At 42.7% G+C, this 25,703-nt stretch overlaps 1 protein-coding gene across 2 annotated transcripts in view; it reads right to left on the minus strand.

Annotated features, from left to right (window-relative positions):
- The window catches only part of DOCK8 (dedicator of cytokinesis 8), a 175,138-nt gene extending 155,009 nt beyond the window's left edge, over positions 1-20,129 (minus strand). Inside the window, exons 1-2 of one of the 2 annotated variants that reach the window (XM_075827721.1) lie at positions 19,715-20,129; positions 4,151-4,250 (exon numbers count right to left, since the gene is read on the minus strand). In XM_075827721.1, the coding sequence (XP_075683836.1) occupies positions 4,151-4,250; positions 19,715-19,767 (153 nt within the window). In that variant the 5' untranslated portion in view covers positions 19,768-20,129. The remainder of the gene's footprint in view (positions 1-4,150; positions 4,251-19,714) is intronic. The other variant, XM_075827730.1, reaches the window with a different exon arrangement.
- Positions 20,130-25,703: the final 5,574 nt, after the last annotated feature.

The following is a 25,703-nucleotide window of genomic DNA, read 5'->3' on the forward strand; positions in this document are numbered from 1 at the left end:
AACAAAAATCAGCAAATACGGCATTGTTTTTTCGTTGTTTTTTTTTTTACAGTGTTCATTGTGCAGGATAAATAATGTGTTTATTTTATTGTACAGGTCATTACAGACACGGCGAAACCAATTATGTATACTTTAATTTATTTGCAATAAGACTTTGCAAGAGAAAGAAATTTCTTTGGGGATTTTTTGCTTGGAATGTTTCCCCCCCCCCCCCCCCAAAACCTTAATTGAACTTTTTATTACTTTGCATGATCTAGTCCCATGGTGGGACTAAAAATAAATCACTTGATTACTCATATAACTCACTGAAATATTTCAGTATTGCAGTGTATTATGCCTGTCAGTGTAACGCTGACAGCATTCTATTAGGCCCTGGCAGGGCCTTATAGGTGCACAAAGACGGCAAACGTGGGGGGACATTGTTAAGCCCCCGGCTGCCAAAACAACCAATCCGCTTTCCGCAATCGCGGGGGCATCGCCGGGCGGACTGAGGGAAACCCCTCTCTTTGTCTAACCGCTTACATGCCACGGCATCTATGGGGTTAAACAGCCAGGATCTCCTGACCCTCTCATTAGAGCCTGGTGTTGGCTGTATAGTACAGCTGGTACCCCCAAGTGACGAGACGTACTATTGTATCTGTTCACGGGAACAACCGGCTTACCTTTACGGAACAGTTTGTCAGATGTTGGGAAGGGGTTAATGATGGCTTTACTTTGTGATACAAAACAAGCTAAGGCTCGGCTCACACTGCCTTTGTATGCCACAGATGTATGAAACAATATGCCTAAACCTTTAAAACCATCTGCCATTGACTCCTATTTTATTTTTTTATTTTTTTTCAGGTTCCCTTAGTATTATAAAGAATAGATGACTAGAACAGTTAAGAAAAGTATACCAGACAAATATATGCCAAAATGACAGACCCTGATCTAATTAAGATCCCAGACCACTAAACTCAGGGGCTCTGGGGGACAAGGGTGGTGTCAGAAGGTCGCAGGGGCTCTGTGAGAAAGGAGCGGGGACATGGTTGTAGGGGCTCTATTAGAGGAAGGGGGACAGAAGCTGCCAGGGGCTCTATGAGGGGGACAGGTCAGGTGGCATGGGGTAGTTAGTCTTCCTACCGGAGACATTTTCCTGCTATCCTCACTGCACTGCTTGCACTGACGTCTGGATTACAATGGCAGACTGTAGGCACGCGACTCCCGCTGCTGCGAAAGAAAGTTTCCCCTCCTCACAAGGATGCAGACGGACATTGCGTCATTGTTAGGCTTTGTTTACCTCTGTGTTGGCGGCTCCATTAGGGGCTTCCGTCACAGATCCGGTAAAAAATGCCGTATAAAATAGCACAGGGTGCTGCGTTATTTTGTCCAGTAAAACAACGGACACCATGGTGCAAACCTGACAGAACCCATTAAAGTAAATGGGTTCTGTTGGGCGCCGATTGTGTGTCATGCAGTGGATTCAGTGCTTCTTGTATTTTCGTTGCTCTGCTCCTATGATGGAGTAAAGCATTGGAAATTATGAACGCAGATGTGAACGAGGCCTAAGGAGGAAGAGGAGGAATTAAGGAGGGCCAGGAGGCGCCTCTCACCCGCAGTTCTATTCTGCCTGCTTTGACAGTCGGTCATGTAACACCAGTAAGAGCAGCGCCACAGGTCAAGCTGCGATTCCTCAACCGTGTCTGTGAAAAGAAGTGAGAGGAGTATTGCTCAACTCCCTCCCTCCTTCTCTCTACCCTGGGCACCCCATGCATTGGAGGAGACACTGCAATGCAATTATGTAGGCAGGTCTGTGGGGTTCAGACAGCTGGCGCCGCCGGCCCATTTGTGGACCGATGATCTATGGGAATATTAGTCAGAAGTATAAATAAGAAGCATTTCTTGATGTATACGCCAAACATAATGCCTTATTGCAGTGTAAACCTAGACTTATCCATTCAAGCCATAGTGTACGCTTGCTCTCCCATCATCTGTGGGATTGAGTTGTCCAAAAAATCTTGTCACTTCCAGGATGATAAATGAAGAGGGCATGAATAAGCGACAATAGTCATCATTCCGTCAAGTGAGGTGGATACCATGTACCTATGAATTTGATTCTATAGCGCTGGCGGCTGTTCTGCATTTGGGAGCCATAGAGAAGAGCAGGAGGCTCTGTCTCTAACTGCAGAGTTGTGAGACGGCGGCAGCATGGACTTCACGGTCCGTGCTGCTGCTTAGAAGCAGAATTGCTAATAAAAGTTATTTAGAGAAAGCTATTTTATTGTGCATACTCCTGCACTATCAATTGCTTTTCAGTAAAAACACTTTCTGCTATGTCAAGTTTGAACCAGCTTGACACTTAGGGTGATAATACCTTTGCTTAAAAATTAGGATATCTATTCTAAAGCTTTATGGAGTAAAGTTCATGCCAAAGAAATTATTTATTTTTGAGGTTTATATAGCGCCAAAATATTCCACAGCGCTGTACAGAAATTGTCTCATTCACTGTCCCCGATAAAGTTCACAATATAAATTCCCTATCGATATGTTTTTGGAGTGTGGGAGGGTATCGAAGTACAGGGCGTAAAGCTGCGCAAACTCGGGTAGAAGTGTCACGATCAGTGGGTATGTGGACCCACTAGGCCGCACCGCCGTTGCGGAGTAGCAGCTGGCCAAATAACAGTCCTATATTTGTAAAAAAATAAAAATAGGACCATCGGCGCTGCACGATGAGACAGAGGATTGGACAATTTAGATGACCATCATAGAAATATTTAATGAAGGGCTACGCGTTTCGACACCGGACTGGTGTCGAAACGCGTAGCCCTTCATTAAATATTTCTATGATGGTCATCTAAATTGTCCAATCCTCTGTCTCATCGTGCAGCGCCGATGGTCCTATTTTTATTTTTTTACAAATATTTTCGAGACAACAAACCCCATTTGTTGTGATTTGGACTTGGCAGCAGCAGTTTTATTTCCACCACTATCCTTGTGTCCTTGGGCCAGGTGAGCGGTTTCTCAAACAAATTTGCTCCTCTGCCCCATCCTGCTTTTACTTTGCACCATGTGGCGCCGTGTCTCCTTTTATTTCCAATTTTAGTAAATAACAGTCCTAGTACAAGAGTACCTTTAATAGTCCAGACAGTAATAGAGCCTCGGCACAGATGAACTTGTAGACACCAGACGTGGTGTATATCAGCAGTCGTGACCAGGGGCACAACACGACCCCAACAGGAGTTAAGGCACAGGAACAAATATAGCACGGGATACAGGTAGCAGGGCACGGGAACAATGCAAACAGGATAACACTAAGGGACTATTTGCTAAGACTAACATGGGTAAACAACAACGCTCAGGCAATGAAAGGGCAGAGCCCTTTTTATAGTCCAGGGTGATCATGGGCTAATTACAGATTTTCCTCATGTGTGTGCACTGGCCCTTTAAGGCCGGGCTCGAGCATGCACCCTACGGGAACTAGTGCAGCGATGTGGAAGTGAGTGCGGGCGTGTCTCAGGAGGGAGATGCCGCCCGGCACTCACTTGTCCATGGCCATCGGCGGGCAGGTAAGCTGTGGACGTTACAAGAAGAACTCCATGCAAATGTTATCCTTGGTTGGGTTCAAACCCCGAGCTGAATATCTCTTTCTATACCAATCGCATTGGTAACTTGCAACTACACCAAGGTCTTTTGCACTCGATCTAGTGGCACCCGATAGTCTTCACGGACCCATTCACTTTGGTGCGTGAATCGGATCTGTGAAAAAACATGTCCTATCTTTCCTAGGATCACTGACGGGACTCGGACGGCACACTCGGCCGTGTGCATGAGGCGTAAGATGTGGCATAGTGTGTATGAGAAAAATCATAAACCATAGATTTTATTATTCAAAATATTTAACATGTCATAGTAGTGATGTTGTGGGAAACATGATACTAAACAAAAGAACACATAGAGTATATTGTCTCCCATGTAGAAAATGAAGATGTTTAGTTAAAGTTTATTCTAAATGTGTGCGGTTAGAAGACTAGTAAGGAGGTGGATTTTGCCTTCTTTGAGAAAACTAGTCCATGAAACAAAACCTGAGGTCTCCCCAGTTAAGATACTTAGAATGTCAATGTAAGAACCAGGACATAGAAAAAAAAAACTGCACATTAAAACTAATACTCACTAGCTGAAGAGTAGATGAGATGTGCGTGCTGAGGCTGCGTTGATATAAAAGTCCAGTGCTATGAATTGTGACATTTTTCCGTATTTCTGCTGAAGAATACCTTAATAAAAAGACACAAAAGAAAAGTTTGTAATGAATCACTTCAGATAATACAGTCACACCATGTGAATGTGTTTTCCTGCTGTACCATAACTTCTAGATAGAGAATTTATAGCTGCCACTTGTCTATAAGCATTAGTTTACCTTCAAATTAATATATAATGTGATTAGCTTAGATTTGAACAGAATAAGAACTATTGATATGAGTACACAATAAGGCTCTGTTCACACAGCAGATTGTAAGTGGAGGGACCCGCCGCAAAGTCTGCAGCGGAACTATTTCTTAAGTAAATGGGAGGTTTCGGTGGAATCTGCCCGAAGATTGAGCAGGACGCTTCTTTTTCCCGCTACCTGAAAAAAAATCAGCTAGCGAGAAAAAGAAGCGTCCTGACTCCCATTGAAATAAATGAATTTTACTGCGGAATCCACAACAGATTCTGACGCAAAATTTCCTCTGTGTAAACAGGACCTAACACTAGAAATAAAAAGTAGCAAACTGCAAAACAAGACAGGCAACTAGTTAAAGGGATTGTCAACTTTGGACAATCACCTTTTGTTAGAACGGTGCCCTGATAAGCGGAACACAGGGTGGCCTGCTGTGGGAACTCCCAACGATCAGCTCTGTAAACTCTGTGGGAACCTGGAAGTAGGTTCCCACAGGAGAAAATAAGCATTACACAGTACCCATTGAAATCAATGGGCTGTCTATGTAATGTTTGGACATGGTGGGTCCATAAAATAGAAGTAAAGTACAACAAGGATTTGTACTGGCCCATACCTTCTTATTTTTTTGACCAGAGGCATAGCTCGAAGCTACTGGAACCCAATACAAAATCTGGGTCTCCCACTTGCCATTTATCATTCTGGTGTCTTATGTGGCAGAGGATCCTTTGGGCCTCCACAGGTACAAAGGCCAAGGTGAAACTCCCTCTGCACCCCCTATAGCTACGCCGCTGGTTTTGAAACAAATTTTAAAAAACCTCAATATGGACGCACAGAATACTACAGAGAAGTCAAAAAGATGGTATCATGATCATTTAAATGGCAGATGGTATTTATACCTTCCAAGTACAAAAATTTGTATTGGTAAAGTTTGGCTAAATTAAAGAAAATCCTGGTAAGCAGCTATGAATAATAGGTTGTGGCTGCCACAGTCCATTCATTCATCGGTGTCACAGGGTCAGTTACTATGTGTGATGTGCGGCACTCAATATACTCACGATGACACAGAGAGAAGTTTTGTCTCAGCCTGCACAGGAGTAAGTGATGGCAAGGATTTAATGAGGGATCTGTGGAAGGACCTAATGCAAGCATCTGCGACCTAGGCCCCAACACATTCAGAGCACATAATCCACCATAATCCAGGCACCCTATGGGGCCTCTAAAGCAGGAACTTGGACACACCTGTGCCTGAGGAACAAGGGGGGGGGGCACACCTATGGCGAGCAGATAAAAATTCTGCTGCTTAGGGCTCATGCATGAACAGAGCATGTCACATAAGGTGATACCTTCACATTTGCTAAGGAATGCTGCAAACGCTAAATAGCTGGAGTGGTTGGAAGCGCAAATGTTATATATTGAGAAATGTAAAGTTATAAATATAACCCAAAAAAAAGTTCTCACACTTTTAATAAAACTTTAGCACAAAATGTGGCCCAGAGCCCCGCTTTGTTCTACAAATATGCGGCATTTCATGCCTTACCCTTTGCATTTGAATGTTTTTCCCATCAATGACTGACAGTGTGATGGCTCATGCACCCGAGCATATTACCGTGTGAACTCTTACACTACTGAATCCAATGCTAGGCAATATTTGCAAAAGCAAATAAAATTCTAGGGTACATGGGAGTCTATGGGGGGAGAATGGCATCTATCAGAGGCATCCGTCAGAGATATACTTTTTTTTTTTTTTACATGTACATCTCGTTCCATACATCTCGGGTTATGTTGGATTTAGAGAGAAAGTAAGGAAGGATACATCTCTACTATTTGATTTACAACATGCCAATAAGGCCCCAAACAGTCGGTAGCTGTGGTTAAACAAACATCTTTACACTATAAACATACTATAAGATAAAAATACAAAAATAAAAATGATTCAAAAGAGAAGACATTCTAAATATTTTGATCCCCTTTGACTTTGTTACTATGAGCCTATAAATTATTGGTGCCATCTGCCGGCTTACTGGAGAACATGATACTCAATTTATCGCAAAGTAGATTTCCAGCTAATATGTGAAAATGACCATAGATTAGTAAATCAGAATTTAGAGAATTAGGCAAAGTTCGTTAATTATGCTGCTTTTACTCAGAGATTTGGGAATTTTTCTATTTTGTTGCAGCGGTCAATTGTGCAAAAGTGACAACAGGAAAGCCAGAGAGTTTGTCACTTCTGAATGATCTTCTCAACAACTGATGGTAAAACTGTCAATTTGTTATAGATTGAACATGCTGACAACAGGCGGACACTGGGCAATTATCGGGCAGACAAGCGTTCATAGAAATAATTTCCCTGTGTAACCAGGGCAGCGATCAGCAGATGAACGAGCAAACAGTTCATCTGCTGATCGTATCGTTTTAAAAAACTGAAATATTATCATTGTCGGCAGCACATCTCCCTGTGTAAACAGAGATGCGCTGCAGACATGATAATAATGTATGGGGACGAGCGATCGGAGTAACGACCACTTGACCCCATCCATAGCTCTGTGTGACAGGAGCGCCGATCAATGATGTCTCGTTGACCAGCGCTCGTTGCACCGGCCAAAATTGGCCGGTGCAATATGGCCTTTAAGTGTTGTAAGGTAGCTGAAAAAATTATTCAAGAGTAGCAAACAATGTGGCTGCACTTCCTTTTGTCACTTTTGCAAAAATGGAGACCACAAGTGAATAGAAAAATGTTCTGTTCTTTTGGGTTGCTTTAGCCCCTTTGTTTTTTTGATCTGGAAAATCCATGATCACACAATTATGTCATATCCTAACGAGAATCAAAAAAACCCCTTGAATGTCCCCCAAATAAGAAAATAAAAGTTTCTTACACTTTGCTTTAAAATTCAGCTTAAGACTCCTGCCATCAGCCTCCGATGGTCCAGTTGCTTGGGTGTTGATGCCCAGACTAAGAAGAGTGCACTAACCCGTGCCTAAGGCCAGAATCACACATGCAATTTAGATGCAGTTTTTGGTGTCGATTTTGGCTCTCCCTTTGATGCATCTCCTTTCTTGTGCGTCCACTGCTGTGGTTGGCTCAAAAAACAAAGTAGGGAATTTATGAAGACTGGCATTTCACATGCCAGTCTTAATAGACTGAAAAGTTGGAGTAAATCCTGACACATTTATTAAGAGCCATGCGCCAAACCTTCCCCCCATTCAGCTAAAAATAAATAAATATACATACTCACCTTAGTGCTCCTCTTCACTCCACCGGCTCCATCATACTTCTAGCGCCATGCATACAAGGACCTGAAACAAAACAGCGCCAGGCCCTTCCTTATATGTGATGCAGCACTTCAAAGTCATCAATGCTGCATCACAAACAATGTCCTGACACTGTCCTACGTCAGGTCCTTATGTGAGCTGCGCTGGAGTCATGAGGGAGCTGGAGGGGAGAAGAGGAGTGGTAAGATGAATATAAATTTTTTTTATTATTTTTTTTAAAATGTAACTGTCTAGCGGAAGGAGCATGGGATAGTCTGGTCGGGGGTGGCAAGGTAGGGGCCCAGCACAGGTCTCTACCTTGCTACGCCCCATAGAGTGAAATATAGGAGCTGGCGTAGATTACCACTATAAATTAATTTGTTATGAAGTTCTAATAATTTTGTTAGGCCGCAGTGACCACGCCCCTTTGCCAGAGTCCATGCCCTTTACAAAAAATTGGCGAGTGTGGGGCAAAAAGGTCAAAAGTTGCAATTTGCACTGCAGATTGCAACTTTTAGACCCTTATGTGACCTTTCTACTCCAGAAAACTGCTGTAGAAAAGCTGATAAATTACCCCCAAAATACCATGCAAGGTGTTCGGGAATGTCTTGTAGAATACAGTTCTTCAACAAGGAAAAATTATATTCCAGCAAAGTTTATGAACTCTCTGTTCCTCAGTAAATTGTAATCCCAAAGATGAAAGATTCCTTTAGTTAAGCAGAGCACAAACTCTTCTAAAGGATTGTATGCATCACATGAAATAGAAATCCCAAATCAGAAGAAGGAAAGTTCGAAAAACGAAGAAGCTAATAAAAACAAGGAAATGGATACTTTATTGCAAAGGCCATTTTAGTCAACACCCAAAGCTACAACCCTTGTAAAGGTCTTTATTAATAAACATTCATAAAGTTTCTAGTTAGGATAATATAATTTGTTTACACCACTGCAGCCACTATGATATATAAGCAGACGAAGCTAATTTCTTACTGAAACGGTCATGTGAAATCTAACACGGCTAATGTGGTAGAAGGGTGGGAAATGTGTACACTCATGTCTGTACCTGTGCTGTCATGACAATTACGTAACTAAGTCAATAGAAAAGATCTTACAGGCAAAACATAACAGGACTGGTTGCGAACAGAAGCAGCGTAATTCACGGAACCATTATTTTAAGCTATTTATCATGTCTTAAATATTTGAATGAATTTTGCATAGGTTAAAACATGCTGATAAAGAATCTTAATGGATCACCGTATCAAAAGTGCCTTTTTATTTAAAAAAAACAACAAGATTTTTACATTATTTTTATCAGTTAGGGGCTATATGGCAAAAGGCAATGTATGAACGCTGTTGTATGAAGTCACGCTACAACCGTATACATTATATGAGACAAACGCAGCACACGTTTTTATACACTGGGAGTCAAATGAGGGATGTAGGCCACTGAAGCTCCATATGGTACTACTTTAATTTTTTTCTGTATGTTGTTTTTATGGTGTTCAATATTTGTACCGTATGAAAACAGAGAATTGATTTTAACAAGCTGTTTGACACACAAATATCTCATGAATGTGATTTTTTTCGTCTTAAAAAAATGCAACGTGTAAACGTGGAAAAACACATTAAATCATGGTAAAAACGCACGTGTATTTCAGATGCTGTTTTTTGATGCGGTATCTAATAGCGCATGGCAATAATTTTTTTTACACTTTCGATGCAGTTTTTTCTGCAGTGTTTTAAAGCTAAGCCTAGCAGTGTATTCAAAAAGAAGAAAAAGAAGATGTATAAACCTTTGAAATTACACTACTTCTTTCTCCCTATAGACACCACAATTTCTCAAATATCTATGTGTTAGGCCATATTCATATGGCCGTGTTCGTACCGTGAGATACGCACTGTTTGTCAGCCGCATTTCCCGGACAGAACACGGTTTAGGGAGCCGTACTCCTAGAATCATACTTCTGTATGATCAGGGCCGGCGTCAGTACCCGGCGAACCCGGGCAAGTGCATGGGCTCACTACCCTTGGGGGGCCCACTCAGCCGCCAGGTGCTGACACTGCCATCATGACTCCTCCGGGAGTAGAATCCCCGGCCACAGTGTTGCTGGGGATTCTGCTTCTAGAGGGAGCCCCTGTCTAGGAGGCGGCGTAACTACCGCTGTAGCAGCCATATCGGCTGCCACGGGGCCCACGACATGAAGTGGCCCGTGCCGCCCACCGTCACAGCCCCCTCCATGCCTAGTGGCCCCGCTAGCAGCCACTATGGCTGCTACAGCAGTAGCAACGCCACATTCAATGGTATCTGCGTCCTTAGGACGCAGATAGTATTGAATACTATGGCAGAGCAGAGAAGTAGCTCTGCCATTTACTAGGCTACAGACTCCCAGGCAGAGTGCTAGTAGTGCTTTGCCCAGGACTCCGGCTCTAGAGTTGCCCCTGACATCACTGTCCATATATGTATACAGAGACATGGATGACTATGTTGCTAGGAGTACAGCTCCCTGAACTGTGTTCAGTCCGGGTATTGCGGCCAACATACGGTCCGTATCTCACAGACCGAACGCAGCCATGTAAATAAGGCCCACGAGTATATCCAATAGATCTGTGTCTATTTTCAGAATATCCCATTGTTTGTCAATTATACACTATTACATCATTTTTGCTGTCAAATGCAATTTTAGTGATGCGAGGACACATTGTAATACATCAGCTTTGAATTTACAGCACTTTGAATACATTTACATTGGGGTGTTTACAGTACAAATAAACGATCCTCTAACACAGGCGAATATACTCAGAAAAGGCTGTCAAATCGGATGGAAATGTCAGAACACAGAAGGCAGGTTTTTAGTATATAAAGGTCGAGACACACAATTCAATTTTGACTATTTATATTTTCATTCGAGTAATGCAGTCATAAAATCGTATGTGGTTATTCTCACCAGGTAATAAATCCATACTACACTCTGAGGCAGTTTATTTATACTGTTGCTTGGGTCAGGTTTGTTGCTATGCAGAAACATTAATAATTAATTTGGGTGATTTCTGGGCAATATTCTACATGTGACACAAGCCCAATGCCAACTCTGACAGTCCTACATGTGCTCTATGTTCCAGAGGGAGTCCTACATGTGCTCTATGTTCCAGAGGGAGTCCTACATGTGCTCTATGTTCCAGAGGGAGTCCTACATGTGCTCTATGTTCCAGAGGGAGTCCTACATGTGCTCTATGTTCCAGAGGGAGTCCTACATGTGCTCTATGTTCCAGAGGGAGTCCTACTTGTGCTCTATGTTCCAGAGGGAGTCCTACTTGTGCTCTATGTTCCAGAGGGAGTCCTACTTGTGCTCTATGTTCCAGAGGGAGTCCTACTTGTGCTCTATGTTCCAGAGGGAGTCCTACTTGTGCTCTATGTTCCAGAGGGAGTCCTACTTGTGCTCTATGTTCCAGAGGGAGTCCTACTTGTGCTCTATGTTCCAGAGGGAGTCCTACTTGTGCTCTATGTTCCTACATGTGCTCTTTGTTTCAGAGGGAATCCTACATGTGCTCTATGTTCGAGAGGGAGTCCTACATGTTTTCTATGTTCCAGAGGGAGTCCTACATGTGCTCTATGTTCCAGAGGGAGTCCTACATGTTCTCTATTTTCCTACATGTGCTCTATGTTCCAGAGGGAGTCCTACATGTGCTCTATGTTCCAGAGGGAGTCCTACATGTGCTCTATGTTCCAGAGGGAGTCCTACATGTGCTCTATGTTCCAGAGGGAGTCCTACATGTGCTCTATGTTCCAGAGGGAGTCCTACATGTGCTCTATGTTCCAGAGGGAGTCCTACATGTGCTCTATGTTCCAGAGGGAGTCCTACATGTGCTCTATGTTCCAGAGGGAGTCCTACATGTGCTCTATGTTCCAGAGCGGAGATCCGCTAAAAAACAGTGGGGGAAATATATCAAAACTGATGCAAAGGAAAAGTGGAGTAGTTGCCCATGGCAATCAATCAGGTTGCTGCTTTGCCAAAGGGCCTCTAAAAAATGAGAGGTGGAATCTGATTGGGTGCCATGGGCAACTATTCCACTTTTCCTTTGCACCAGTTTTGATATATCTCCATGGATGGCCATTTATTTGAGTGCTATATGCTGCCCACAAAGAAATAGATCATAAAACTACCACAGATTACACCCTAAAAATTCGAAACAGATACACTTAAGGAGGTCCTTACATATGTTTGGCAAGAATGAAGGCCCATTTACACATACTGCAAGAAAAAATATTTTTTGTGATCACTATTTCCATAAGAAGCATGACGATACAATGATAGGCACACACTGTCAACATGTTAATGAAGTAAAAGTTGGATGTGGAGTTTGAATAAAACAGATACAAATAATCTCATATTGCCATATCTTAAATTTATACCAGGAAATAGGTCATATAATTCAGGAGACTTTAATATCATAGTGGAGGAGAAGTTGGATACTTCTTGTAGAAGTAATATAGTAAGGAAGGGTATTCGAGACCTGCTTGTCAGAACAAATCTTCATGACATCTGGAGACATTTTCACCGAAGCGAAAGAGATTACTCATTCTACTCATCGCGACGGGATACTTATTCGTGAATATATTTTTTTTTTGGTTGGTCCAGCCTTGCCATATAACATTAAGCCCCCTGAAATTGGAGCTAGAGCGTGGTTGGTCCATGCCCCCATCACGAAGCTTAGATGGAACCGCCCTTCTATACCCCAAGTATACTGGCGCCTGAGAAATATTCTGATACAATTAGAAGAACCATGCATAACACTAGCTAATACATTGAAAGATTATTTTGAATTAAAGTTGAAATATCGTCCTAAAAGATGTAGAGTCCCACAAAGTACTCTATATGCTCCTAAAGTTTCTGGGGGTTTGGGTTTACCGAACCTCACTAAATACGACTATGCTGCTAGTCTGACACCCTTAGGCCTTATTTACACAAACGTGCAGAGAAGGCCTTTGATAGAATACACTAGGACTATCTACAAACAACATTGGAGAGGTTTGGCTTCCAGGGATATATACTCAACTCCATATTGGCTCTTTATTCATTACCAAGCACTAAAGTTTGTTGTACTGGTTGAAGAGAAGAAAGGACCGCACATGCACAATATTAAAATCAATGAACATGAGGTTCTTAGTTAACATTTTGATCAAATTGTATAATCCCGCTTGCCACTTCACACTGACCTCCCGATATTAGGGTAAGTTCACACTGAGTATTTTGACTCGGAAACCGCGCCAAAAATTCCTCCCATTGATTTCAATGGGAGGCGGAGGCGTTCTTTCCCGTGAGCGGAAAAAACAGCTCGTGGGAAAAAGAAGCGACATGCCCTATCTTCGGGCGTTAACGTTTCTGACCTCCCATCAATGCATATTTCACTGCGTTTTTGCCCATCGGGCTCAATGGCCGCGGGCGAAAAACGACATGCAGGCAGAGCAAAATCTCCATCAAACGGAATTTTGAGGCAGATTTTCTTCCTGCAAAAACTCAATGTGAACCCATCCTTATTGTGGCGGGCGCCGCCATGCGGTGCTATAACCAATAGAGTAGGGACCTACTTATTGGAGGTCGCTGTAAAGTGGCAAGTGGGTTTATACAATTTGATCAACGTGTGAACTTAAAACCTACTGTTCATGTTCATTGATTAATGTTGGGGGATGTGCGGTCCTTGTTTCTCCACTTCATCAAGTATATTTATAGATTCTTTCCCTTTTTTGCAATTTCTGGTACCACCGCTCCTCGCTTATGACCCAGCTGATTTTAATTAAAGAATGACCTCATAAGTGCTAAAGTTTGTTGTACTGGTTCTAGTTCAGAACATTTTAAGATTTCTAACGGCACCATTATCTCCATTGATCTTCAATCTGGCAATAGAGCCATTAGCAATAGTACTATGTGTAAATAAAAATGTTCAAGGCAAAGTCTTTAAAGAGAACCTTTCACCTGCCCATACATGTACAGCATGTAATAGGCATCCGCTATGGACAGTGTCAGGGCGGCTTGTGCTGTGCTCCCTCCCGCGAGAGCACACACAGACTGGTGGTTCTGCAATGAGCGGTGTGTGTGTGTGTGTGTGTGTCCCCTTGCCATCTAGTTAGATAGAAACACCCCATTGACAGTTCAGGGGCTTATTTACATATCGGCGGCCAAATACAACGGCACCGATATGTAAATAACGGAGGAAGATAGGAAAAAAAGTGTAACGTGAGACCGTGTTTGTGAAGCCCTGTCTATTACATACTGCACACGTATGGGCGGGTGAAAGGTTCTCTTTAACAAAAAATCATATCTACCTACTTTATATGCAGATGACATCATAATTTCCTGTACCAATCCGATGGGCTCGCTGACTTAGGTTAGACAGATAATAAATGTTTTTACCCCAAATATCCTGGTATAAGCTACATGTGCATAAATGCCAGGCGTTCTTTATTAATCTTTCAGATCAAGCCCAGAATGATATAAAACAAGAATTTAAATTTCACTGGGTTAAAGAAGGCCTTACTTATTTAGGCATTGAAATCATTCCAGATGGGAAATCATTGAAATCATTCCTGATTGTTCCCTACTTCAGCATTGTGTTCAACTGTATCCGCGTCCTGATGACGCAGATACAGTTGACAGCGGGAGATACCTCGGGCCGCCCGGAATCCGGGAACTGTCCTGCTGAATCCGTGATTGTTGGGAGGTCCCCAGGGGGAATGTAGCGCTATCTACAGGGGTGTTTGTGTGGGGCAACGTGTACGAGGGGGGGGGGGGGTTACACTATCTACAGGGGGCTGTGTGGCCATTGCTCGCCTACCACCAATGATCCAGCGTGGGAAAGGGATTGTGCTCCTTCATGACGTCATTAAAGAGAACCTTTCACCTCCCCATACATGTGCAGCTGAGTGCAGCATGTAATGGGCAGGGCTTTCTACCTCCCTCCGTTATTTAGATATCGGTGCCGTTATATTTGGCGCCCGATATTTAAATAACCCCCTGAACAGTCAACGGGGCGTCTACGGTCAAGGGGGCGTGTTACTGTGGCTGTGACACTGTCCAATCCGATATGGACAGTGTTACATCAAAAGCCCACGCGCACGCTCTCTCACCCTTCAGCTTTGAAGATCAGTCTTCTGCCGAACTGGCAAGGGGGCGTGTCATTGCTACAGACAGTGTTAAAAGAGCTGGGGAGCGCTTACACTGTCCGTAGCAGAGACACGCCCCCTTGCCAGTTCGGCAGAAGACTGATCTTCAAAACTGAAGAGCGCGGGTGCGCGCACACACGCTCTCTCTCCTCGCTTTTGATGTAACACTGTCCATATCTGACTGGACAGTGTCACAGCCATAGTAACACGCCCCCCTAACAGTACACGCCCCGTTGACTATTCAGGGTGTTATTTAAATATCGGGCGCCAAATATAACGGCACCGATATCTAAATAACGGATGGAGGTAGAAAAAAAATGTAAATTGCCCCCGGGTTTGTGCAGCCCTCCCCATTACATGCTGCACTCAGCTGCATATGTATGGGGAGGTGAAAGGTTCTCTTTAAGGAGCGCCGGCACTTTCTTCCTTCGGCCTGATCTCTCCTCTCCCGAGGGAGCTAAGGTGCCCTGCGGGCCGCAGATGACAGCCTCAGGAGCCGCACGCAGGCCACGTGTGGAGACCTATGTTCTATTTTCTATGAGAAGCATATGCCATAAATATAAACTTATTAAAAAAAAACAACTTTCCAGTACTAGGAGTATGTGCCCAAAAACAATGAATGGCTGAGGCATAATATAGGATGGAAATCTGCACGGTCTCGTATATATAAAGAGCTGGTAACTAGGAGCTACAATGCTAAACGTACATATATGATCAAGTGGGAACAGGATGTAAAACAGGATTACTAAATAGAGGACTGGCAAAAAGGTATACCTACCAAAACACTTATTGTATAAACCATATTGAAATATTAAAGAAAATACAGCGGAGATGGTCCTATTATCTGACAAGATTAGTAACACACAGAGGAGCAAGCTGTTGGAAAAGTTGTGGATATAAAGGGGATCTTCCGCATGTGTGGTGGTTTTGCCCTCTACTTAAACAATTCTGGCTAGATATTTTCTCATTAAACTGTGTAAAAAAAATGATCGAACCTATGCCAGAGTTGGCCCTACTTAAAGAGGCTCTGTCACCAGATTTTGCAACCCCTATCTCCTATTGCAGCAGATCGGCGCTGCAATGTAGATTACAGTAACGTTTTTATTTTTAAAAAACGAGCATTTTTGGCCAAGTTATGACCATTTTTGTAGTTATGCAAATGAGGCTTGCAAAAGTCCAAGTGGGTGTGTTTAAAAGTAAAAGTCCAAGTGGGCGTGTATTATGTGCGTACATCGGGGCGTTTTTAATACTTTTACTAGCTGGGCGCTCTGAAGAGAAGTATCATCCTCTTCTCTTCAGAACGCCCAGCTTGTGACAGTGCAGATCTGTGACGTCACTCACAGGTCCTGCATCGTGACGGCCACATCGCCACCAGAGGCTACAGTTGATTCTGCAGCAGCATCAGCGTTTGCAGGTAAGTCGATCTTACCTGCAAACGCTGTTGCTGCTGCAGAATCAACTGTAGCCTCTGGTGCCGATGTGGCCGTCACGATGCAGGACCTGTGAGTGACGTCACAGATCTGCACTGTCAGAAGCTGGGCGTTCTGAAGAGAAGAGGATGATACTTCTCTTCAGAGCGCCCAGCTAGTAAAAGTATTAAAAACGCCCCGATGTACGCACATAATACACGCCCACTTGGACTTTTACTTTTAAACACACCCACTTGGACTTTTGCAAGCCTCATTTGCATAACTACAAAAATGGTCATAACTTGGCCAAAAATGCTCGTTTTTTAAAAAATAAAAACGTTACTGTAATCTACATTGCAGGGCCGATCTGCTGCAATAGCAGATAGGGGTTGCAAAATCTGGTGACAGAGCCTCTTTAACATTGGATTAGATATCCCTGGACGGGCCAGGCGGTGTGTTCGTAAAATCCTGTCTGCAGCCCGCAGCGAAATCTTAGTACACTGGAAGTCTGATAAATGAAGTAATGAACCGAGTCAATGTTTATTTTCAATATGAATATTGGATAGGAGAAAATAAATAAGTCAATCTATCAAACTAGATGGTAGATTTGGATGGAGGAAAATAACCTATTTAAAGGGTATACGATCCATTGGTAAGAAAGGAATCAGATTGTAGAGTACGGTCCAGCCCTGTGCGGGGCTATTCCCCTTATCTGTAGATATAACAATAATGGGAACATTTCTCTCTCAATTAACTAACTCCATTTTTACACTCTTTTCTTATCTATTTACTTTCTTTTTTTTCTTTCCCCTTTTTTTAAAAAATAATTTAAAGGTGTTTTTTATTTACTTATTTTTCTCTTTTGTTGTATGGTGTATTTGATGTACATTTGTATGGTAGAATAAATAAAAAGTAAAAAATAAATAAAAATGTCAAAAAATTATACCAGGAAATGTTGTGTAGAAGTACTGAGAGTGTCTATTACAACATACAAGACCTTTCACAATCTCCATTAGTTCCTTTGTATACCACAATCTATTAGCTCAGACGGGAACTGAGAAATACACCAAAATGGTACAAACTTTTTTGGCTGTTTGTCGTAACGGAGCGAAAATACATATACTTAAAGGGCCATTAAACAAAGTAGAAAATGTACAAAGACTTATCCTAAACATATGCCATAAGCGTTAATCTTGGTTTGCAATGACACCATATAAAAGGACAAATGATCCTACGGTCATTATTAAATATTATTAAAGAGGACCTGTCACCTCTTCTGACATGCCTATTTTAGTAACTCTGTATTGTGCCGGTCTTCTGTTATTCCTCCTAGAAATGTATGAATAAATTTATAACTGAGTGTAACCAATCCCCTTGTCAAAGGGGCGTATCCCAACAGTCTCAGCACTGATTGGACATTGTCAGTCTGTGCAAGGACACACCCCCAATTGGTAACACCCAGTTATCAATTTAATTATAAACTTCTAGGAGGAATAACAGAGGAATGGCACACTGTAGAGTTCTAAGAAAAGATTCTCCAGAATAGTTATTTCATGGGAATACAATTATTTACTAAAACAGACATGTCAGGAGAGGTAACAGATCCTCTATAACAACCATTTACAGTCTGTAAAGATGGTCACTTAGCTGTACAGAGACCCTGAATGGTACATACATTGTTATGCCGTTGAATAATCCTTCTTCTGCGTCTATCTTATCATTTGGACGAATACATTTCACAGTAGTTCTGCTATTTATATAAGCTTAGCATGAACCAATTATTTTACCCTGTGATTAATACTACGATTATTGTATTGTATCCAAAATTGGTATATGTAAATTGCTTAATGCAGATTAAGCTGGCCATAGATATATTTTTTGTTAATAATCCCACCATAAAGGGTAATAAATATTAATTATAGTCAATGATCGGGTTTATTCACAGCTCAGTACATGAGTCATATACAGTATTTAGGGCGAAATGCAGAATGAGATCCCACAAAATATACGGTTACAGTACTAAAAATATACAGCAAACGTCTGGAGTTGTATTATAAATTGGAGATTACCTTAAAAAATGATGGAGTTGTGAACAGAGCCCTAAGTCGATGTTCACTTTTCCCCTGTTTATCGTCTTGTCAAAATTGTCATAGTTTGCGTTGTATATTCTCAGATAGTATTCTGCCATTAAATATTTCTACTAGAATCAACCAAAAGTGCAGTTGGACTTATTGATTGCGCCAAATTCTACAAACGTAAGAGTCGCTCTCTACAGCGGTAGCTTTCTGTTACAGCTAATAGAGAGGGGGCTCCAGCGGCAGAACGCCCTCTATGTTTTCCATTTTCCCGAATAGGACATGGAAATAGGTTGTCCTGATGGGATAATTTTTTAAGTTACTGTTAAATAAAACAATATCTGATCCCTTCATCCCCCTTCACATCACAATTATTTCACTACGTTTCATGTGTCCCACGTGAAAAGCACGCAGGCTGTGATTGACACCCTAACAGTGGCATTCGTCACCATGAAATATAATGGTATCCGTTTAACGTATACATCATGAAAGGCTACTAAAAAGTCTATGACGTATATGTCCGACTACTGCCACAAAAGTCTCCCATAGACTCCCATGTTAAAAAAAACGTATACAACACGGGATACGTTTAACGGGACTCAGCAGTATGGAATAGCCTAGTCTACTATGCTATTGCATGCTTCTTAAAAAAAAAAAAGGTAGACCGACGTATACCAGCACAACAAAGGCCAAAAGGATACACATTTGGCTTCCATTGGGTTAATAGAGACCCGTTAAGCGTATACGCCGGGAGCTTTCCTGACATACACGATAAACGTAGTGAATGAACGGGATGTAAAAGGGCCCATATCGCCCAACTTTTTGGACGATCAAATGGGAACTCTTCATTATGTGACTGATCCATTTTTTCCATCTATATGATTGAATAGTTTTTAATTGAAATATTAGCATTAAAATTCATCTATAGATACAATTTAAGATCCAAATTGCACCAAATAAAATAATTTACAAATTGGGGACTAATATACCGTTAGGAACAATATAGTAAGTTCATGAGCAAAGAGGGCTAGATCATAGATCATAGAGACTGTCCCTCCAAAAAAAAGGAACCCACGGGAGGTAAGCGCACCCATCGATGGCTAACTTACAATGAATGGATCAAGAAGAATAACAGTACAAGCAAGTATTGAACTCCGAAGTACAAAAACTGACTTTTTTGTGCGTTTTCTTTGCGTTTTTCTATCCTAGAATGACACAATAACACGTAGCATACAGCTGTGTGATGTGTCTTCACTCCCTGAGGTTATATAGAAATGCATTGCTACTAGGGATAGATACAGATCACTCATGCATTGAGTAACAAACATGTATATACAAGCGGAGACACTTCATGTAGCATATACACAGACACATGTGGATGGTTATGAGGAGCGCATTACAATGTACTGACCTGTTGAGCTTGTTAGCAAATGCCCTCCTTTCCGCGCTGGACAGCGACGACATGCTAAGAAGCCTTCAGAAGTGTCGCACAGTTGGCGCAGCGCGTTTCTTCATGCCCCGTGCACGGTCGGCGAGCTGTCACTATACACTTCCGTATTCCGCTCCCTGCCACCCTGACCAGCGCTGGGGGAGGGGGAGGCTGCTATCAGGACGCTCAGCTGCCAACTATCAGCTACAACTCTCCACTTCTGTCATTTCATGGTGATCCCCAAGGTTGAGGACAGGATGAGCTCCATTCAGAGCGGAGAAGAAACTTATTTCCGAGTATTGGCAATACACATATCCGCACACGGCTGCTTCATACTCATACGGCCCTGAAGTGTAGAAACTGAGTGAAATGTAAGGCCAGAGTTTACAGCAGGATAAGCTGCCTCACTGCTTCGCATCTCCCTGCCGGGTTCATCGCTTACTACAGTCCTGTGGGTGTAGCACTGATCCGCAACTACAAGGAAGGGTTAACCAGAGCTCTGATCACGTGGTGCACAGTGCCTTCTGCTTTTCATAGTAACTTCGGTCAATTATTTTATTTCAATATCCCCTTTCATACCTATCCTATTAGATAGGAGCTATATAGTCCATCTATCCATCTAATATCTAACTAAACTAATATCTATCGAATATCTAACTAATATCGATCTAATATCGAATATCTAACTAATATCGATCTAATATCGAATATCTAACTAATATCGATCTAATATCGAATATCTAACTAATATCGATCTAATATCGAATATCTAACTAATATCGATCTAATATCGAATATCTAACTAATATCGATCTAATATCGAATATCTAACTAATATCGATCTAATATCGAATATCTAACTAATATCTATCTCCTATCCATCCATCTAATATCCATCTATTTCTTCTCTCTCTCTCTCTCTCTCTCTCTCTCTCTCTCTCTCACTCCAATTCAAAGTGAAAAAATGTTTTTTTATTTGCCCTCGTGCAACGTTTCGGCTCTATTGCAGGAGGCTTTTTCAAGCATCTTAAAAAAGCCTCCTGCAATAGAGCCGAAACGTTGCACGAGGGCAAATAAAAACCCATTTTTTCACTTTGAATTGGAGTGCTGCCTATTCTTGGACATATATTGGAAGATTTGGGAACAGTGATCGGGTTCCTGAGGCGTGCACCAACTCATAAGTTATACTGGTGCTGCTGGATAGTGGACTATCTATCTATCTATCTCATATCTATCTATTTATTATCTATCTATCTATCTATCTATCTATCCTACTCATATCCAATGTTCCCTCTAAGTCTTGGCAGCTCCTGAGCGGGGCAGTTAGGGAGCAGGGCAAGTCTCCATCAATGGTGGGCAATCTGATGACCAAAAGTAATACCCCCAGTAAATGCTAATATAGCGACTAAGAGAATAAGAAAACTTATTTAAAATTATTTTTTATTACTTTTTTAAATACTATAATATTACAAGTCCTTCCAGTAAAATAGACCGTTATAAACACCAATTATAGGCATCAATTAAAGAATTCCTCTTACACCACTGTCCCTAACCCCACACAGCCCCCCTGTAGATAGCGGCACACGCCCTCCCTGTACATAGCATCACACAGACCCCCGTAGATAGCGCCACACGCCCTCCCTGTAGATAGCGCCACACCCCCTCCCTGTAGATAGCGCCACACAGCCCCCCCCCGTAAATCGCGTCACAACCCCACGTAAATAGCATCACACGGACCTCCTGTAGAAAGCGCCACACAGATCCCCTGTAGATAGTAACACACCCCCTTCCAGTAGATACTGCCACACACAGCACCCCCCATAGATAGCGTAAACCCTCCTGTAAATAGCGCCACAGACCCCCTGTAGATAGCATCGCACTATATACTGCCACACAGCCCCCCTCCCCTTGTATATACTGCCACACAGCCCCCCTCCCCTTGTATATACTGCTACACAGCCCCCCTTCCCCTTGTATATACTACCACACTGCAATCCCCCCCCCCCCCGTATATTACTGCGACACAGCCCCCCAAAAAAAACAGAAGATTGTACTTACCTTGCCCCGCTCACTAGATGGACGGAGCGCTACACAGCCTCTCGGGCAGGACGCATGCGCAGACCGGCGTTATGATTCCACGTCACTGTAGTATTCATTTGTATCTGCTTCCTGAGGACACACATATAAGTGAATGTGGCTGTCGCTAGCTCCGGAGCCCACTTCGGGGCTAGTGACGCCACTGCATCCGCCCGCCTCCCGCGCGGGCTTTAAACTTTAGTGAGCAGGTGCAGCCGCGCACCTTATAGGGAACACTGCTCATATCTACCTATCTATCTCACACTTGCCAAGATTTGAGAAGGTAAATCAGGGAAATTCTGAAAAGTCTAGGGGGAAGCAAGGCGCATAGCACAAAATCTCTTCCCTTTTGCCCGCTTATTTACATAAGACGCCTGCAAACTGTGGCATTTAATTCACAAACAGTTCATATGACCCTCTTCATCTTCCTAAAATGAATAAAGGCCCTCCCAAACCAATAGACCCTAGAACCCTAAATAACAAATAATCTACATACACACAGCTATATGAGGTCTTGTCGTTTTTTTAGACGCAATTTTGTAACACACATAAGTAAGCATTTTATTTATATAAACTTTTATAATTGAAGAAATGCAGAAAAAAAAGCACCGATAACCAAAACTAATGTGATAACTGTAGTGTGCAGTTTGTTAGTTAGGCCTCATGCACACGTTCGTTGCCTGTCGTACAGCCGCTAACGACCGATCACGGATGGCTTCCGTGTGCAGTCCGTTTCAACGGACCAAATGAATTAAATGGCCAGGACTGTTTCGCCAAAAACGGACAGAAGTAGAGCCTGTTCTATACTGCATTTGTCGGAACTGCCACACGTTTCCGTTAAAACAACAGAAGTGTGCATGGCCCCAGAGAAATGAATGTGTCCGGGTGCTATCCGTTAAAAAAACGGATAGCACCCTGAAGAAAATAACTGAAGTGGGCACGACGCCTTACATGAATAGCAAATATGTCTATGCGGTTTAGTTTTTTGTGATCTTAATTTAATATTTGAAGTGTTTTACAAATATATTTATGGTAAATTTTAAGGCGACATACATTTTTGTTAACATGAACTTTACTGGAGAATAATGAACTTTTTTTGTCCCATTAGGAGACTTTTACTGTACAATATTCTATATGAAGTAAAGTTAAGGCTTCCGGCTGGAGAGGACGTTTTTCGCTTCATTTGCGTTTCACTGATTTGCTGCCCAGTACAAGAGATTTGGGGAATAAATTCACCAGGTTTGAGATTTGTTTATGGTGGGTGAGAAAAATACGCGAATCGTTGTCCTATTGTATTCTATGGACCATCAAGTCAACAAAACAGCGGTACAGACAAATTGATTCTCTCACCCTGAATCCTGACCAGATCTGAGGACAAGGCTCCACTTTACCTTTCATATGCCGTATAGCATCAGTCCCCCCCCTGTCCCCTCCCGCCTCACATTGGGTGTCTCCCCGGAGAATTACAGAATCTCATAAGATTTGGACTTCTTTCTGATGAAATGTAAGTAAATACCGTGTCCTGTAATACTAAGGAAATCCACTGTTCTGATAATGATGTGTATTTGAGAAAAGTCGTATTTAACGCCTTAACGACAAGTGATGGATATATCCTTCACGATTAGTTGCTGCTTCCCGCTTTGAGACGGATATATTCAGTGGCAGGAGCACGGCTGTTATACACTGCCTGGCTCCTGCCGCAACTGCTGGAATCGAAGAGCTCTGCCATTCCGGCAGTTTAAGCAATTAGTTGCCGCTGTCAATAGCATGGCCTAATAGATTGGCTGTCAGTTTTAGGCCAGATTCACACGAGCGTGTGCGTTTTGCGCGTGCAAAAAACGCAGCATTTTGCGTGCGCAAAAGGTCCATAAAAGCTCCGTGTGTCAGCAGCATATGATGCGTGTGATTTTCGCGCAGCCGCCATCATTATGACACTCTGTTTCTATGTTTGTAAACAGAAAAGCACGAGGTGCTTTTCTGTTTTCATTCATAGTTTTGACTATTGTTGCGAGCATCACTCGCGGCACACGGAAGTGCGTCCGTGTGTCGTGCGTGGTTTTCACGCACCAATTCACTTCAATGGGTGTGTGATGCGCGAAAAACGGGCAAATATAGGACATGTCGTGAGTTTTACGCAACGGACATACGCTGCGTGAAAATCACTGACAGTCTGAACGGCCCCATTGACTAACATAGGTCCGTGCGAGGCGTATGAAAATCACGCGCGTTGCACGGACGTATTACACGTTCGTCTGAATAAGCCCTTAGGCTGGGTTCACACGACCATGTTACGTCCGTAATGTACGGAACGTATTTCGGCCGGAAGACCCGGACCGAACACAGTGCAGGGGGCCGGGCTCCTAGCATCATAGTGATGTACGACGCTAGGAGTCCCTGCCTCTGCGTGGAACTACTGCCCGTACTGAAAACATGATTACAGTACGGGACAGTTGTCCTGCAGCGAGGCAGGGACTCCTAGCGTCGTACATAACTATGATGCTAGGAGCCCGGCCCCCTGCACTGTGTTCGGTCCGGGACTTCCGGCCGAAATACGTTCCGTACATTACGGACGTAACATGGTCGTGTGAACCCAGCCTCACACTGACAGGCAATAATGCCTTGGTATACGGAGTATACCAAAGCATTACATCTTTTATCAGAAGATCGCAAAGTGAAATCCCTTAGTGGGACAAAAATAAAAATAAAGTTACAGTTAAATAAAGGTTAAGGGGCCAAATAAATAAATAAATAACACTAAAAATAAAACCACTTTTTTCCATAAAAAGTGGTTTTATTTAGTAAAAGTGCAAAAAAAACAACACATACATGATATCGCCACGATCGTAATGACTCGAACAGTGAAGTTAACACATTAATTAAACCACCGGGTGAACGGCGTCCAAAAAAAATAAATAAATGCAAAATTGCCCATTTTTTTTTGCATTCCCGCCACAAAAAAATAAAAGTTAATCAATAAGTCCCATGTACCCCAAAATAGTACCAATGAAAACTACACATTTTCCCGCAAAAAACAAGCCCACATATGGCTACATCGACGGAAAAGTAAAAAAACATTATGGCTCTTGGAATGCGGCGATGCAAAAACAAGTAATTTTTTTTTTGTGTTTTTATTGTGCAAGCATAGTAAAACATAAAATCTTTACATATTTGGTATCCCCGTAATAGAGCCGACCCATAGAATAAGGTTATGTTCACACGGAGGGTTTTCAGAAATTTTTTGGGCCGTAAACGTGCCAAAAAACGGCTGAAAAATCGTAAGCAGAACGCCTCCAAACACAGTGTTCTGTTCCAATGGGGCGTTAGGCCGTGAAATGAAAGTGCATGTCACTTCTTGAGCCGTTTTCCAGAGACTCTATAGAAAAATAGCTCCAAAAACGCGAGTATGATTAACCCCTTCGCGCTCAGTGACGTAATAATCCGTCGCGCTAACTGTATCGTTAGCGCTCAGCGACGGACTATTACGTCGCGGGGATAACGGCCATTTCGGCCGTCCTCCCGACACATGCAGGAGCTGTGACAGCTGCTGTCTCGTACAGCAGCTGTCACAGCTCATACAGCGGGGACCGATCGCTGTGTCCCCGCTGATTAACCCCTTAAAAGCCGTGTTCAATAGTGATCACGGCTTTTTAGGGGTTAAGCTACAATCGCCAGCCTGCTACGCGATAGCGGCTGGCGATGGTGGCTATGGCAACCGGACACCAAACAATGGCGTCCGGCTATGCCATAGACGGAAGCCTAGTGGGTCCTGACCAAGTCAGGACCCACTATGCTTGCTGTCAGTGAGTAGCTGACAGTTCTAATACACTGCACTACGCATGTAGTTCAGTGTATTAGAATAGCGATCAGGGCCTCCTGCCCTCATGTCCCCTAGTGG

This window comes from Rhinoderma darwinii, chromosome 1, assembly GCF_050947455.1.
Source record: "Rhinoderma darwinii isolate aRhiDar2 chromosome 1, aRhiDar2.hap1, whole genome shotgun sequence".
NCBI lineage: Eukaryota > Metazoa > Chordata > Amphibia > Anura > Rhinodermatidae > Rhinoderma > Rhinoderma darwinii.